Source organism: Ostrea edulis, chromosome 1 (assembly GCF_947568905.1).
Source record: "Ostrea edulis chromosome 1, xbOstEdul1.1, whole genome shotgun sequence".
NCBI classification, from domain to species: Eukaryota; Metazoa; Mollusca; class Bivalvia; order Ostreida; family Ostreidae; genus Ostrea; species Ostrea edulis.
In genome coordinates this window covers 18,544,070-18,562,039 of record NC_079164.1, presented here as the reverse complement: position 1 = coordinate 18,562,039, position 17,970 = coordinate 18,544,070, and the positions used below count along the sequence as shown (strand labels likewise).

At 36.0% G+C, this 17,970-nt stretch overlaps 1 protein-coding gene across 1 annotated transcript; it reads right to left on the bottom strand.

Moving 5' to 3' along the window:
* Nucleotides 1–10: 10 nt before the first annotated feature.
* LOC125663347 (nuclear pore complex protein DDB_G0274915-like) lies at nt 11–13,194 on the bottom strand. The gene is made up of 4 exons (XM_048895641.2): nt 12,922–13,194; nt 2,780–3,054; nt 2,149–2,249; nt 11–711 (listed from the first exon to the last, which is right to left on the bottom strand). The coding sequence occupies exons 1-4, from the start codon at nt 13,087–13,089 to the stop codon at nt 110–112; spliced, it is 1,146 nt and encodes a 381-aa protein (XP_048751598.2). The 5' UTR covers nt 13,090–13,194; the 3' UTR covers nt 11–109.
* Between the last annotated feature and the right edge of the window lie 4,776 nt (nt 13,195–17,970).

Below are 17,970 nucleotides of genomic sequence, written 5' to 3'. Positions count from 1 at the left end.
AACAGATAAATTGTTGGTTGACTTTGTTTATTCAAATACAGAATTAAAAAAAATGAGATGACTGGATTATGATTACATTAACATTATCGTCTCGGAGACTGATACAAGTCTATACACAAACACAGTGTGACGAGGGACAATAGCCCATTCGACAGTTCGTCTCGCACCATAGCTGCATGCCTGCTGTCTTCTTCCATACATATGTCGGTCCACACTTCTTTTTGGCGCTCATCCCACCTGGAACAGGGCGAACGCCACTGCCATTGGAAGAACCAGTTGTGACAGAGGGGGAAGGTGTTGCTTTCTTGGTTGTAGGTTTTGGTTTCTGTGTTGTTGTTGGTTTAGCTGTTGTCGTGGTCGTTGTTGGTTTAGTTGTTGGTTTAGCTGTTGTCGTGGTCGTTGTTGGTTTAGTTGTTGTCGTTGTTGGTTTAGCTGTTGTCGTGGTCGTTGTTGGTTTAGTCGTCGTTGTTGGTTTAGCTGTCGTTGTTGGTTTTGTTGTCGTTGTTGTTGGTTTTGTTGTGGTTTTCGTTGTCGTGGGAGTCGTTGTCGTAGTACTTGTTGTAGGCTGTTTTGTTGTTTTTGCGATTGTACCTGCATTAACTTGATTTCCACTCTTGCCATCAATCGCAATATCGGAACAACCATAGAATTCTTCCTGTACACCACACCCTATACATCCTTTTCCTGATGGGTCAACCCCCCAACTGTTTCCTTAAAGCAAAATTGAAAAAATGTATTATAGATTTGAATTTGAACATTAAAGTCATTTCGTTAGTTCGCATGTTGTTTAACGACACATTCGTGAATTTTCAATGGATTTAAAGGCATCACCTGCTTTCAATAAAGTGTCACAAATTTTGACCTAGCATGGCGCTATACGGCCATAATCTTCAGAATTCTTTAGCGTGCCAACGTGACTTCCGTTTTCAAGGTCACATTCGAAAGATCTGTGAATGCCACCTTTAATGCTGGGTGATTGACGAAGGAACAGTCACCGTTTCGACTATCCACTTGATAAAAACATGTATATATTTTGTATCTGTAAAGGTATCTGACGTTCAACTGGTTTAAACTAAAGTATGTGGCTGCTGGTGAGAAACCGTTTATTTAATCCGTAAACCAACGTGGACGACCGAGTTTTCTTTCTCTCCATTTCATGGTTCACTATTACATCAAAGAGGTGGGCATGAGAAGGAGTTCCTAACACCAACAAACGCAATAAGCCCAATGGTGTCAATACGCTACATTGTATATCTATTTTATAAATAATCTACTATTTTCTTTTTAAATTCAAATGTTTTTACACATGATTTTAGGAAAATTAACAACTTTTTAAAGTAATGCAGCTGCATTAGAGTAATTCTTCATACTCTGAAAAAATCTTAAGTGAGACGATTTCAAATAGCTTAGGTTTGTTGCGGCATCAGAATCAAGAATCTAACCCAGCCCTCCCAGTTGCGAAAATAGCGTCCTGGGCTGAAGCAACAATTCAAAATGCAGTACCAATACCGAAGGTTTACCACGACTCCTCAAAGTTCGCCTTTAAGGAGGTACTCTACATCGTCATAATGGCTGACTTCTTTCTAAAACATGGTGAAAAATATAAATATCCTCAATATTTGTCTATTCATTAAAAAATTTCTCGCCTAGTGAGTAGCTCAGTAGGTTAGCACATCGACTGCTGAACTGTAGATCGCGTGTTCGAGTCCAGCAGGGGTTTTAAATTTTTCTCAGATTGCTTTCAACTAAAACTGTATTTTTTGACTAAATAAAGTAAATTTGAAAATTTTCAATTTCAAAATATTGTTGTACATACTCTCCACTTTTCATCCATATCAAATTTCCCCTGATGTAGCATACCTCCTTAAATCACAAACGCCTGCTGGTGAAATTGTTACTGGTGCGTATCGATAATTGATTGCACGGTGACTGAGACAGTCACTGTAAGCGTTTCTACTGTCGCGTTATTCGATGTAAATCATCCATCAGTGTCGGTTTTTATTTTACCTGGTACGACATGACGTCGTCTTGTGTGCTTAAAGAGATAGCATATCATATATTCTTTTAAAGAAACGAACAAGTCAAACTTAGTTGCCAGATAACCACTGATATATATATATATATGTAAAACTTGGAAGATGAATTAACCTGCGTGGTACTTCCATTGCAAGATACATTGGGTACATGTCAGGCCGGTGGGCAGTTGTATCTGGACGTGGTACATGCCGACTGCCGTGGAAATGTGGTACCTAAAAGATTTACATCGAATGAAAATGAATTCATTTGAGAATAGTGGCTTTAAAAGAGCGGCACATTTGTTACATGATACTAATCTTGTCAAAAGGACGGGCAGACAGATCAAACTAAACTCACAAGTCTCTTGGTTAGGTTAGCAGTTATTCACGACCAAAAAAAAAAAAATCTCGTCCCGCCCTTACGATATTTTAATTTTAATTTTCATTGCTGTTAAATCACTGTGATGAACTAATTCGGTGTACTGACAAACGTACGCTGAACTGCCAACAGTTGTATACAGAGGACGAATGTTCTGTTCACATCAGGTAATATAGAAATAATTTCTTCTTTGTAGGAATTTTTAAATAAATCACCTCTGTTTTCTTTTTAAGAAATCATGATTATTTTAAAAAAAACTTCCTGATTTTATTGTCTGGGACTATTCTTCCGTTAAGTACTATTGGTAATCCACATTTCTATCTAATGTCACTTTAATATTCTTCCCAGCACAATAAATACTCTTGTATGTGGAAACTACTTTTACCTTGTTGCATTATTGGAAAATTTCAACAGGTTATTATCGAAGCATGTCTGGCTCGCCACTTTCTTTACGTCGTTATTTGGACAGAGTCGGAATTCAAACCATCCCTTGTGATTGGCCGTGATATCCACATCGACGTCAATTAGTTGCCCCTCCGTATAGCGCCTCGATATGATACCGGATGCGTACTTTCCGCCCGCCTCGTGGTCCCGGGGCTGCGGTTGGTTATACGGGTCACCGCATATTCCACATTTACCTCCATTCTGCATCCAATGAATCTGTAATTTAAAAAAAAAACTTCAGTATTCGGGTAAAAGTCTCAATATTTTTTTGATAAAATTTACAATGCCCTATTAAAAAAATTCTTCAACGACAAGTTGCAAAGAAAACAAGAAATGTTTGTAAAACATGTATGCCCCCATGGTGCAAAATTGAAAAGGGTTATACACATGCATCATTTAATTGACAGTAGTGCCAAATCATTTCAAAATATTGAGCAGACAATATCTCCATATGTCCAGAGTGGATTGACCATGTCACCTAAACATCGAGAGGGGTCATCTACTCTTATGCTGTACCAAGTTTGGTGTCATTCAAGCAAATGATTATCAAAATATAGGAGACAATATGTTACTATGTCCAGTTAAACCCTTGACCTTTGACCAGGTGACCTCAAAATAATTAATAGGGGTCATCTACTTCTTAAGATATACCAGTGTACCAAGTTTGATGTTTGTCAGGCAAAGGTTTCTCAAGATATTAAGCAAACAGTATTTTCCTATGTCCAGTTTGATTTTTGAATTTTGACCATGTGATCTCAAAATCGATAGCGATCATCTTCTCCTATACCAGTGTACCAAGTTTGATGTCTGTTAAGCAAATAGTTCTCAAGATATTGAGCGGACAGTATATTCCTATGTCCAGTTTAACCCTTGATCTTTGACCATGTGACCTCAAAAACAAAAGGGGTCATCTTCTGCTGAGGATGTACCAGTGTATCAAGTTTGATGTCTGTCAAACAAAGGGTTCTCAAAATATTGAACGGACAGTATATTCCTATGTCCAGTTTGACCCTTGACCATGTGACCTCAAAATCAATAGGGGTCATCTTCTCCTGCAGATGTACCAGTGTACCAAGTTTGATGTCTATCAAGCAAAGGGTTCTCAAGGTATTGAGCAGGCAGTATTTTTCTATGTCCAGTTTGGCATTTGACCATGTGACCTCGAACTCACTAGAGGTCATCTTCTGCAGATGCACCAGTGTACCAAGTTTGATGTCTGTCAAGCAAAGGATTATCTAGACATTGAGCGGTCAGTATATTGACCATATGACTTCAAAATCAATAGGGGTTATCTACTCCTCACAATGTATCAGTGTACCAAGTTTAATGTCTGTTAAGGAAAAGTTTCTCAAGATATTGAGCGGACAGTATTTTCCTATGTCCAGAGTGGATTGACCCTTGGTCTTTGACCTGAAAAACGACAGGCGTCCTCTCCTACTTATAACCGTTCTACATATGAAATAGCATAACTATCAATTGAATGGTTCTCAAGATATTGAGTGGACCACATGTGGTCTACCGACCGACAGGTGCAGAGCAATATGCTCATCTTCTTTGAAGGGAGTATAACTATTTGGAAATTCGTTAACATGCACATGTACATTCATAACGCTCTTAAAGGCACAAACAATATATTCACAAGGAAATTGGAAAGCAGACCATGGCTCTTAATTTTTTTAATCATGTTTAAAATTCTGAGTTTGTTAAAAGGAAATTTACTTCATTTTTATCGAGCCGTGTTTAGTCATGTAATGGGTAAATTTGGTGCAACATTGCAAGAATTAAAAGGAAAACACGGAACAACAGAATAATTTCTCGACTACCTGTCTGTCTACGTATCCCTGCGTTGTTACGACATCGAATGTAAATAAAATATTCACTGTGTTTGAGGAACATGATATGAATCATGTTCCTTGCCCAAATATTTGGCTCAAGAAAAATACTTCGATTACAAAAATCCTTGTGCACGCAATGCAATGGTGCAAACTTCTCTGTAAGGTATGCTGTCGTTGCTCAATAGGGTCATCACAAACTTCATTGATTTTGTTCCAAACCTTTAAGACACGCCTTAAATACACATAATCCTTACAATACCCTATTAAGGTTGATGAAATAGTGAACTTTTTTTTAGGTTAACTGTAAAAAACGGGGACGACTGCCATAAGACATTTCGATTTATATTTGGCTTTTAAAGGGCAAAGAAAATACTTTCTTGCTTTAGAAAATAAAGTCTACCAGATTTAGAAGACACAATTTGTAAATCATGTAAGAAATTTTCATTCTATATTCTTATTGATATTTTTAGCATTTGATATAAAGAAGACAGTGAAAGTCGTTTAGTAAGGATACAACACATTTACAAATATAACAAAGTTTTTTGTGTTATTTTTTTTCTTGATATTTCTTAATTTTAAAAATGGATTATACCGAATTCGGATATAGCAAATTTACGGATATCAAGAATTGCTTTTATTCCCCAAATGCATTAAAACAATTATCTGCAGATCAGTAGCTCTCTAGAAAAATGTAGGACAAACCAGAAAGCTACAGATCCACCCCTTATGAAAAAAAAACAACTTCGGTTTGCGGTGCAATTTTGGTTGTTTTTTTAGGGGATGGCGCACGATTGAGGTCTTATATCGCTGTCTTCTTGCATCATCGTCTCAAAATTTTGATATAAAAACATTCCTAACATATTTTCCCACTTCAATTGTTTTCAAATATTCATTAAATCCCCATGCAAACCGAAAACTGTTTCAAATAGTTCATGTAGCCATGTTGGGTAACCAGTCAATCTGAACCCTGTTGATTATTATATCTATTCATAATTCTAATAATACATAATTATGTATTCGGTCTTCGTTTATTATAATTACAAATAATTGATATAAGATGGGAAAAAATGTTTATTCATCTAGTCGTAAAATAAGCTAGCTCTTCAACATTGAAAAACATTCCAGTTTAGTCTAGTCTCCGCTCCCGCCACTCCGTTTTCATATAGCGAAGTGTAGGGATGAGAACCAGATTTATGAAAAGTTGTCTATTTTCCCGATATTCCAACCTATTAAAGGGGGTTAGGTTTAAAAAAAAAATACTAAATATGAATTTCTTATAAATGGTAATGTTGATCATACGATATTTAATATTACAAGTTGTTATACTTTTTTTGTTAAAGGGAAAGGCAACCCCAAATTTTTTTACATGATAAATGATAGGATTAATTATATGATAAAGATTTGTCATACTATTCTGTTGATATACGGCCTAGATGAACTTCAGTACTAATTATAAAACGTTAAAAATTGAAATTCCCGCCATCTATAGAGGCTGCCATGATGTGGAACTCTTTTGTATTGAAGACCACAAAAATCAATAATTTTGACGCCACACCGTCTGTTCCAGTTTTCATGAGATTCTAAGATCATCAAATATGTGCATGTGGTAGATTTTACGAATAACTAGGATGGTGTCTTCCTGTCAAGCTGTTGATTGCACTAATGCGAAGGGGAGATGTGAAAAAAGTTTTTTCAAAATTCCAGACCCAACCAAGTCATCTGAAAAGAAAAGACAATGTAAACTGTGGATCCATCATTTGCTTAATGACAAGTTGAGGTTCGAGACATTTGTACGAAGAAACGTGTACCGTCTGCCTGGTCTGCGACTCGACTGAACGTCTTCTTTTCTCAAATTATTCTTGCGAAATAACGGACTCAAATCTATACGTCTCCAAAATTAACTTTAAGCAAGAATTGTTGTTATCAAAGACTGTCATTTACGATATCAGTAAGTTATACTTTATTCATAAAAGCAACAACGTGGTTAGGGTTGCCTTTCCCTTTAAACAATTCTTTTTTTTTTTAACCGAATTAAGATTATGATTCAAAAAGAGTATGGGTATGGAAATCAACAGGGTTCGAAATGACAGGCATCGTTCATGACTAACAAACATCAGAAGCTGCGAGTTGTCGGGTCGCATGGGCATTTAATGAATGTTTGAAGGTATGTTTGAGCACAAGTGAAGTGGTAGGATATGTTAATGATTTTCTTGCATCAAAATTTGGAGACGGCGATGCTAGAATAGCGATACAACACCTCAACCACGCGCAGAAAAAAAAATTGCCATCAATCGGAGTGGATCTATAGGTCTCTGGCTTGTCTCAATATTCCCCCAAATAGCTACAGTTATGAACTACATGTATATAACACTCTGACTGACTCAATTGATTTTAAAATGACACACACAAACATTATTTAACTATACACACGCTGTAAAAGTTCACAAAAGTTTTTGTTTTCTATGTCCTCAAAAAAAAAAAAAATGTTATTTTGTGTTGTTTTTAACGTCCAATTGGAAGATGGGTGACTTTGTCGAGCCGAGAACCCACAGAGGGACAAATATCAAAATTAAAATTGAAACTCTCCAGAAAAAGAAAAAATTGCATTCTAGTTAAAACAATCAATCCATAGTTTCCAAAAATGCTTTTTCTATGTGCCCATTTCAAAGGAACATTACAAAAATCCTACTTAAAATCACCTATACGCGAAAAATGCACAAAATAACAGACTTTTCCAAGCAGATTTTCATATAGAATGGGCCAAGTCTCCATTGTGAACTAAGTAAAATATTTTAGTACATGTTCAGGTGTAACATGTTTTGTAAATAAAAGTATGGAGACTTGACCCACTCTATGAAAAAAAAACTTACTTCTTGTGTATAACTTTTGTCGTATCGTCAAGAAAATGTCTATGTCCACGCACGACGGGTGACTTTAGATAGCTTGATATTCGACAATTCTTCATGGGATGGATAGGCGAGGTGGTATAGCGGCAGTCTCACTGACGTTATGGACAAGTCCAGATTGCATATCTGTGGTTCGAATACCAATTTTTTCTACCTATTTTTTTCCTTATTAATGAATAGACTTCCCATAATTATTTGTCTGTGGCATTTTATGCTAAGTTTATGCAGTCTTAATGATGATCACAAGTATTAGATTCCAACATGCAGCTAGTGAATAAATGTAAACAAGTATGGGGCCTCCTGTGAAGTATGAATGTTGTTTATTTAAACGACACGTTAAAGGAAAGTTAAAGAGAGCAATTCAACAATGCTTAAGAAGTTACTTGAAGGGATCATGACAAAAGCCAAATATGCAACCAATTGGTGCAGACTGTCTAAAAGGCACAGTGAACTACTGTTCAGTACAAAAACAAAAGCAAATCAAGTGTCTGTTTCTGTCCCATTTGTATTTACTGGGAAATCTAACAGCAAATGTGCGTTCTGTAACTGTAAAACCGGCCTGAGAGTTGTACCAAAAGAGGCAAGAACGGATGCCTTTATCATATTCGATATATTAGTACCAGTAGGTTGTAAATGCTGTTCAAAACATTTCTTGGGGAAAAACTGAATCCGAATCAAATCATTAATACTGCCCCATACAGAAAACGCTATTCCACATTTGATCTACACCCCAAAACATGTGAGGTTTCTCATTCACATCAGTTAATATGTCAATAGAAATGTGGAGCACGTACTGTTGGATGTTGCGAGCATATATGCAGTGTCATTTGGTACCTTAGGTACACTGTGGCGGATTTAGAGGGGGCGCAGCCGGCGCCCCCCCCCCCTAAAATTTTCAAATTTAAGGTAAATCGCGGTATCTTGTTTCGGAAAATGTACTAAACGATAAAAGAAGCAATAATTTCTTCCACTCCCAGAGAAATAAATTACAAAATCTTTTGATTTCTTGAATTACTTTATTTGGAGAACTTAATTTTTTTTTTTTTTTAAAAAAAACCTTAAAATTTGGGTCATTTTATTAATTTCACCTTAAAAAATGAAAGAAAATCGTAAAAATGACTAAATAGGAGAAATATTTTAAGCGCCATAAAATCTGTAAAATCCAGGAGCTTTCGGGGGCTTCGCCCCCTGGAGCCCCACGAAGGCTTCGCCCTGGACCCACTGCCTCATAAAGTGGCGCCCCCCGTAACCGCAATTCCTGGATCCGCCCCTGGTACTCCAGACATCAGTGTAATTATGTGCGTGTTAAAAACCACTTAATGTCTGATATACATGATGCTGCCTGTGAAACAAATTCTGATGACGATTATGATTAAATATCCTTCTTTGAAGTATGATCTATACATGTATATTTGTTTTGAATTCTAAATATTTTGGACAGCGTTTTAGTACGGTACTGTATCTATTGTAACTACGGGTACAATCAACGCAGATTTTGAACTCCCGATTCGCGACCGGTGTCCAATCATGAATAAACCTATTGTTCGCCAAGTTCACCCATCTTCTTTAAGAATAGTCACTCATGTAGAGGCGTCACTAGCTGTAGATGAACTGCCTCAAAATTTGACCTACATGTATGCATGGTGCTCGAGGCTTTTTAACGTATCAACGTCTATCGTGACACGGTTTTAAGGTCATATCCAATTTAAAAAGACCAGTAACGTTAATTTCTTATTCTTACGGCTTGAAGAATAAACAATCACTACCTATACCTATGTTACGAGGACGAGTCAATAAGTAACCAGCCTAACTTCTTTCCGGTTGAGATCCACATCTTCTTTTTCGATGTTAATTGCCCTTTAGTGTGGTGCACTTAGACCATAGGTGTTAAGTGCCATCAGCCCAGAACTGAAAAAGTCAGGGTCCTTTCCATTGACCCACTCCTCAACTGCCGTTACGACTTCTTCGTCAGACTGGAAATGACGTCCACGGATATCCTTTTTCAAGTTTGGGAATAGGAAGAAGTCGCTAGGAGGTAGGTCAGGCGAATAGGCAGGATGTGGTATTAATTCATACCCGTTTCGTTTACAGCATCCATTGCAACTTTGCAAGTGTGGACTCTCGCGTTGTCCTGTTGCAGCAAAACACCTTTAGAGAGTTTACCTCGGCGTTTTTCACGGATGACGGTTCTCAGCTGGTCTAACAAGTTTGCGTAGTACACTCCAGTTATTGTACTTCTCTTGGATAAAAAGTTCAACATAATAACGCCTTTTACGTCCCAAAATACTGTGGCCATCACTTTGCCAGCAGATGGTTGCGTCTTGAACTTCTTTGGCCTCGGGGACCTAGGCCCTACCCACTGACGACTCTGGGCTTTATTCTCTGGCTCATAATAATGAACCCAAGTCTCATCTACAGTCACCAGACACAAAAGAAAATCATCTTTTGACCTAAAACGCTTCAACAAAGCTTTGCATACTGATGCTGTGGTTGTCATATACTCATCGCTAAGGGATTTGGGAACCCAATGGACTGTTAGCTTGCGCATGCCTAAACGATCATGTACAATTGTGGAAACGCTACCATGTGAACAATCTAATTAAAATTAAATGTTAGATCCGCTCGATGTGAGTACGCGAGCGGATCTAACATCTAATTTTAATTAGATTGCCATGTGAAATGCTTAATGCCTGCGCTATTTGTTCCACCCGAATTCGCCTATCAGAGTATACCAGAACCCGAACTTTCTACACATTTCTTCGTCGTAGGCATCCAGTGGGCGTCCAGACCTGACTTCATCTTCTAAAGATGTTCTACCGCGTTTGAATTCCCCTACTCAGAATTTAATCTGAGCAAAAGATGGTACAGAAAACCCATAAACATCGGCTGACTTGCCGTTTATTTCCTTGCCTGTTTTACCTTTTAAATACAAGTACCGAATTATAGCACGGGACTCAACTGTAGATGAAAAGCATGCCTTTGCAACACTAACCATGTTTGACATTCAATATCTTATTAAAGAATGACTCGATACGCGTGCAATTTTGTACCCAGGTATAAAACATGTATTGAAACAAGGCATGGGAATCGTGACCATCTCAGTCAATCGAAAATGGGATAGGCTGGTTACTTATTGACTCGCCCTCGTAAATGTGTTAAGTTTGGTACGGCGCCGGGATCCAGAATTTATGTACTTACAAATGGTTTGTATTACTAGTATTCCTTTTAGTTATGATCAATTTTATTTCATCAGTATGTAGATGAACATTCGTGGGTTATACTATTTTGTATTGCTTATAGAAGTCATGGGATTGATCACTGTTCATTATCTTCACCTTTGACTATGCTTTGTAATTTACTAGTACCTTTCGCACACTGCATTTGTTATGAAATTTAGAAATAATTCTATATTGAATTACGGATATGACAAGGTAAATCCAAGGGACATCGGGGATTCGTTTTAACCGAGTTTTACTATGGATGTCTAGGTTATCTATATGAGGGGTTAGAAAACCATTGAAGACTTTGTTTCGATTGTGAATTACCCCGATATTTCATGCTTCCATTATTTTCATATCAGATCCCTCATAATACATTCTCTCTCTCTCTCTCTCTCTCTCTCTCTCTCTCTCTCTCTCTCTCTCTCTCTCTCACCAAGAATGAAACAGTGAAGATAACAAAGAATGAATACATGTACTATAAAGAATACAAAATTGAGAGAAGGGCAAATACGGACCCCTGGACATACCAGTGGTAGGATAAGGTGTCTAGGAGGAGTGGAAGAGTAAGCATTTCTTTGTTGACCGGTCACACCCACCGTGATCCTTGCATGTTGATCAAGTAAACGGAGTAATCCATAGTCAAAATCAGTATGCAAAGAATGGCCCAGCATAGTTAGTACATGTATGAAACACACCACACAACATACATTCGATCTCATGACATTTTGTATTCGCAAAGTAGAATATAATGCCATGCATATAATTAAAAATTACAATTCGGTCCCATCTTGTTCTGAATCAAGTAATTTGTTTCTGTTTCTTTAAATAGAACATCACATGGAAACCTTAGTTTACATGCAAGGGTAAATCTTGTATTGGTAAATCTAAAAAGCAGCATCATTTGACAGTATCATCAAACAGCACTTTTTGAGTCTAACTGACAACCTCAAAGTGCTCTGGTGTAATCTGTGACATCATAATGCGAAAGCACTTGCTTTTAAGGTGCATGACGCCTTAAATCAAAATTTAATGGCTCGTTAAAGCACCTTATATAAAGTATGATTTCACCATCGAAAGAGTAAAACGAACTCTCAGTAATTTTATATGATTTTGTTGTTGTTGTTGGAATAATAAAAACGGTGTTTTGTTTACAAATAAGAGATTTTAAAATCAAATGTCGATGTGATATTTGATGCACGATAGGAATATCTAATAAAAGATGCCTGAAAGACTCAAATAGACGTTCTAATTTTTTAGATAAAAAACTTTGTGAAATTTAAAAACATTATTTCTTAATATTCTTAAATGTTCATGTATGGCTAAATAGTTCAAGTAACATGTCAATTAGAAAAAAAAGATACACTAGACAAATAAATGTTTTAAGCATGTTGAAATGAAATGGCCAAAATTCAGAAATATTGCGATTTTTCAAATTTTAACCAAGTGTAAATGGAATTACAAAAATTGGTAAATATAACATTTTAATCAGAAAACTCCATTCCATTGTTGTAAAATGGTTGACTTACATAAATTTATAAAGCAAATTAATTTCTTGATGCGACGTGTATGAAATAAGCAGGGATTTAATTATTTTTTATAAAAATTTGATCGGTATCGGTACTTGTTTTCTTCTTGGTTTGGTTCAAGTCAAATAAATAAATATATAAATTAACCAACCACACCCCCTCCCCCCCCCCCAAAAAAAACTAGCGATATTTCAATTTGTGAAAGGTCATTCTTTTTCAATTTCATTTCAAAATATATTTGTCCAAAATATCTTTCTTTGGTTTGGTTCAAGTTATAAAAAATAGCGATAATTTGTGAAAGGTAATTCTTTTTCGATTTCATTTCAAAATATATTTGTCCAATATATCTTATTTCCAAATGACGTATTTCTTGAAGATGTTTGCCGTATATTTTTAAAAAAAAATAACATATAACGGTTATAATTCTTATTTTAAAAAATCAAAACGTCTACACTAGTCTTCTTGGTAAATTTTAAATAACATTTTGATGTGAAGAGCCACCTTCATTAAATTACCACTGAGAACTAATTAGCATATGATTTTGTGTAAAGGTAGGCTAAAACAAGGACCAAGCCCCTTTTGAAGAAAATTTTACCGAGAATCCTCCACAAAATAGCTGATTGTCGTTGTAGTCGGGGGTGGTATGGTAACCTCTCCGCCACATTGTGCTCCTGGCCGGGGGCTCCCATAGTCTGCCATGTCCTGATGCGTATTCCACGCAGACCAGGCATAAATACGTAAATACAGTCAACAGTTTCTTCATGTTGGAAAATAGTGCTCAAACTCCGCTATCAATATCGGCCACTATTTAATATACCCAAAATATATGCCCTTCCTGATTGAAAAACACGCCCAAATTCCGATGCATTCTCAATATTATCCAATACTCAAAATATGTTTAACCCCTTTTTAATGCCTTACCCACAGATAACAGTTTGGCCAATCTGAACTTATCTTGCACAACATTAAAATTTGACAAGAACAAAATAAATAGATCGATCCGTTATAACCACATTTTTTAACAGATTGGGATTGTTCCTCAATTTGATAAATTTGCATCTATCGTTGTTCTACAAACATAGTGTTGATATCGTTTGTGTGAGTGATGGGTATTATATACATCTGCGCGTCATACACAAACACGGGTAGGCAAACACTAGCTAAGACTCTGGTCATATATCAAGGGCACTCCAGCTGATTGTTATTTAATCAGATGGATTGGATTTCAATAAATCCTGCGATAACTTAAAGGAACTTCAGGGTTTATTGGCATCACAAACAATGGAGAAAAACAGACGAGGTCTTGGAGAATGTCTTGAAATAAGTATTTCATACTGAAATTGTTCCTTGTAACTCATCAGAATAAAATGTTGTTTGGAATGCTAACGCAGAGCTTATCTTCACCGACGTTTATTAGACACTATAATCCTGATAGGTAAGGTTCTGAAAGTCCAAAGAGGCAAGTCGCCAGCCAAAAGTCAGATTGACCACAATAGGGTAATAAATTCCTAAAGTTTAAAATAGCCTGTAAATATCAGGTACTGTAAATTAAAATTAACAGTGCCTCCCCCAAGAAGAAAATTAATTTTTGTTGTCTGTGAATTACATTACCGTTATTTACGAGCATAATTATTTCCAACCAATATCTATTTTCGTACAAGAAAGATATATCCCAGGATTAACAGAAAGTGTCCAATTAGTATGGAATTTGCTGGGCAAAACCAGTAATGGTACATTGAAATTATTTAGAAAATTCCAGTGGAAACTATTTCTGCATACAAATATTCAATTACATTTCTTTTCACCTGATATAGAGACTGGTGTCTGTATCGCTCAAAGTCAGCATTTCGCAACTTCCATGGTCGTTAAAACGATCTAGTTTGCCAATACAACCCACAGGCACTTGAAGTGTGGATAGCTTGTATAGATCTTATGTACATACCCCCTTTCTAGAAAGAAATTAGTTTATACAGAACCAATAATTGATCCAAAATATATTATTTTCCCACCAATCACCCTCATAAGTCGTTCTGAATAATCAGTTTCAACCTTCTGTAAGCTTCAGAGATGACCACTTGTGAGATACTGATATAATTATATATATAAACGTATTGTGTCATAACATATACCAGACGTGGTGTAAATCAAATGTGGATTCTAAAAAAAAAATTAAAGGTACTGATTCACGATCTTCCCTCAAATTTTGTTTTTTATTCAAATGATAAAAATGTCTAATGTGTTTAAAAGGTCTCACAAAAAAATGAAGTTATATATTATTACAGAAGCCCATTTTAGAGATTATGTTATTTGTTTTGTAAAGAAAGATTGTGATATGTTATTATCTAAGAAGTTTTCAAAAGAAATTAGAATTATCGATGTAAGTTTATTATATCGATCACATTTCAAGTATGCTTTAGGACAAGTGTGTCATTTAAAGGTTAAATTTGTGGCTGTGCAAAATTAAGATGCTTTAAATTACAAAATTAACATTCCACTGGTTTGCTTGTAAACCTATGAATTCAAAGACTCGAGTATTTGTTTACATAACAGTGAATTAAGGCTGAAATATTTCTCTTATCTTTGCATTCAGAAGGTCAAAATTTTGACTGTCAACATTAAATGAGTTCGACTTTTAATATTTAACATCAGAAACGAAATTTTTTTTTACCAAAAATTGTGTACCAGTCCCTTTGAAATCGCAAGTTATCTCAAATCAACTGCATCGAAACCTATGACTTTTCAACACTTTACACGATCATTCCTCCCGATAAATCAAAGACTATACTTTTTGACATCATAGACAGTTGCTTCAACAAAAATGGAAAAAGGAAACATTCATATCTAGTGATCAGTCATCCAAAAAATACTGTTAAACACCGTGATTTTGATTCCACGCAACAAGTACTCTGAAGTTGAAATTAAAAATAGGCTGGTGTTCCTCAGTGACAATATCTTCGTAGACTTTGGTAATGAGGTCTTCCAACAGTCTGTTGGAATTCCCATGGGCACGAATTGTGCTCTTTTGTTAGCTGACCTTTTTCAAATTCTCATGAGACAGAATCAATTCAAAAGCTTCTACATGAGAAGAAAATATTTCTTGCTGTGGCCTTCAATTCGACATTTAGATATCTCGACGACGTTTTATCTATTAACAATAATAACTTTCATTCATCTGTCGATTCGATATATCCCTGCGACCTCAAAATAAAAGACATCACAGAGTCGTCCACTTCTACTTCATACTTAGATATTTTATTGAAAGTAGATATTAACGGCAGACTAACAACTCACTTTTATGACAAACGGGATGATTTCAGTTTCTCCATCGTCAACTTCCCATATCTATGAAGCAGTATTCCATTATCACCTCGATATGGTGTTTATATCTCAATTGATTCGATACGCAAGAGCTTGTTCTGCATATGGTCAGTTTTTAAATCGAGCAGGCTACTGACAAACAAGTTGATGGTGCAAGGGTTCCAACATTCTCGTTTAAAGTCAGCATTCACAAATTCTATGGTCGTTATAACGATCTAGTTTGCCAATACATTGGGTCAAATGCTGTCTGACGTGTTTCATATCGATTGTTAGACTGTTCTTGGCACACTAATTTTGACTACGGATAACTCCGTTTACCTGATCAAGATATGGGGCTCACGGCGGATGTGACCGGTCGACAGGGGATGCTTACTCCTCCTAGGCACCTGATCCCATCTCTGGTATATCCAGGGGTCCATGTTTGCCCAACTCTATTTTGTATTGCTTATACCCCTGTAGGAGTTTTGGGATTGATCACTGTTCGTTATCCTTTTGAATTATTTAACAATTGTACCGATTTCTTTATTCTTATAAATTAACAAATTTTGCCAATAACCTCCGAAACGCTTGCTCCAGAGTTACTGCCTGTAACATTAATTAAAAACCTACTATCGTTTTAATAAACTACCCTGAAATAGCAAAAATGAGAGTAGTGTTACAGGCACGCTTTGGCGGATCTAAGCAAGTTTTTATTATATTTTTTTTTATTTTCAATGACAACTTATAATAATATATATAATATACATTACGGACTTCACCTCACATATGGAACAAAATTAAAGATGCAAGCAATAACTCTGGAGCAAGCGTTTCGGAGTTTATTGGCAAATTTTCTTAATTTATAACTATAGATATGACACCGGAAGCACATTTCTAAAGCATGTTTGGTTTCTACAATCTTTTGAAACTCAAACTCTAATCATATTTATGTTTGCTTCATTTGTATGCCATTAGCATGGCACTTCAACATTTCATTAATCAATTTAGCTTCTTTTATGCAAATTGTCTTATAAGCATGGGTGGATTTCGACTTGGGGGGGAACTTGGTGGAAAATCTGAAAGTCAATGGGTCTATTGATGATGCTTGATTGCTTTTAGATCCCCAGTTCTCCCTGATGGGGCCCAGGGAAGAAAGCCCCCGGATAGTCCCGTGTTCAAGTGTATTTTGATAATGAAATCTGGTGTAAAACTAATAGAATTGTCAAGTACACAAGCTGCAATTTAATTTGGGAATGAATAACATTTTAGTTTTTAAACTTCATCCAGTCACGTTGGTTCCCTGTGTCTAACATCTTTTTCATGGACAGACTCGGGTGACGTCCGTATATTTTGTTTTCTCTAAACTTTCCTCGATACATGTTGAAGCATTTGCAACTGTAAGTTTAAGATCTTTTGAGACGCACTTGCTGGTTTTAAAACGATATATTGTAAGTTCGACTAAATTTTAACCGGACACATCCAGCATTGGAACCTAAAAATTATATTTCATACATTTATTTTTTTTTGAAACTCTCAAGTGCTCTTACATAAATGAGAGTATCATTAATGCTTTTTTAAAAGTGAGTATTCAGATGATATGGTTTCTTAATTTATTTCCATTCTAAAATAAATTGTTTTATATTTCATGTACAATTTCTGCGTGTTCCTTTAGAAATAGTTTAGAATATTTGAAATTTTAGCGGTCGATTTGATGTAATGCATTAAAATTATCATGTGGATTCCTGAACAGTCATTATAAGTTTGCATTTCTTCTAAAGCATAACAATTGAACACCTATGTACAATTACTGCTTTAGTATTCCCTAATAATCGAAAATACTAGCCTTGTCCTCTTTTCTGGGGTGGGATGAGGATTTCCTAAAATATGCTATTCTCGTCTTCTGTTATTTTCGTGTTTTGGATTTAGAAAGTCTCCAAGAAAAAATAACATTTAACGACAGGGATATGCGATTGAACACATTTTCTTCCGGCTAAATTTAAGAAACGAAGATTAGATAATTAGTCATTCAGCAGGTATCGTGAGGAATGCCTTCGACACTTGTCTTTTCACAAGCATCCGTGTTCATCTGACCAATGCAGATGTCTAGTGTAAACCAGGGAATTACACAGTCAGATGTGTGGTAATAAATTGGGAAAGGGAACATACCTCCGTGATAAGAACACGGCTACATGTGGATTTGCAGAAATGCAGAAGTTAAAACATGGGGATCACTTGTAATAGAATGAGGCTGTTGTCATGTACTCTGCAAATTGTAAACCTTGCGTCATGTTGGGTGGGTGTAAATACAAAAAAATGCAATTGTACAATCGGTGATTTTAAAAAAAAA

Bases quoted from the DNA above. Each gene is read 5' to 3' on its own strand.
- LOC125663347 (XM_048895641.2), bottom strand. From the start codon at position 13,089: ATGAAGAAACTGTTGACTGTATTTACGTATTTATGCCTGGTCTGCGTG. The intron at 3,055-12,921 runs GTAAAATTTTCT...TTTAAATTACAG, and splicing joins TATTTTGTGGAGGATTCTCG to ATTCATTGGATGCAGAATGG. The intron at 2,250-2,779 runs GTAAAAGTAGTT...TAAATCTTTTAG, and splicing joins TTTTCCAATAATGCAACAAG to GTACCACATTTCCACGGCAG.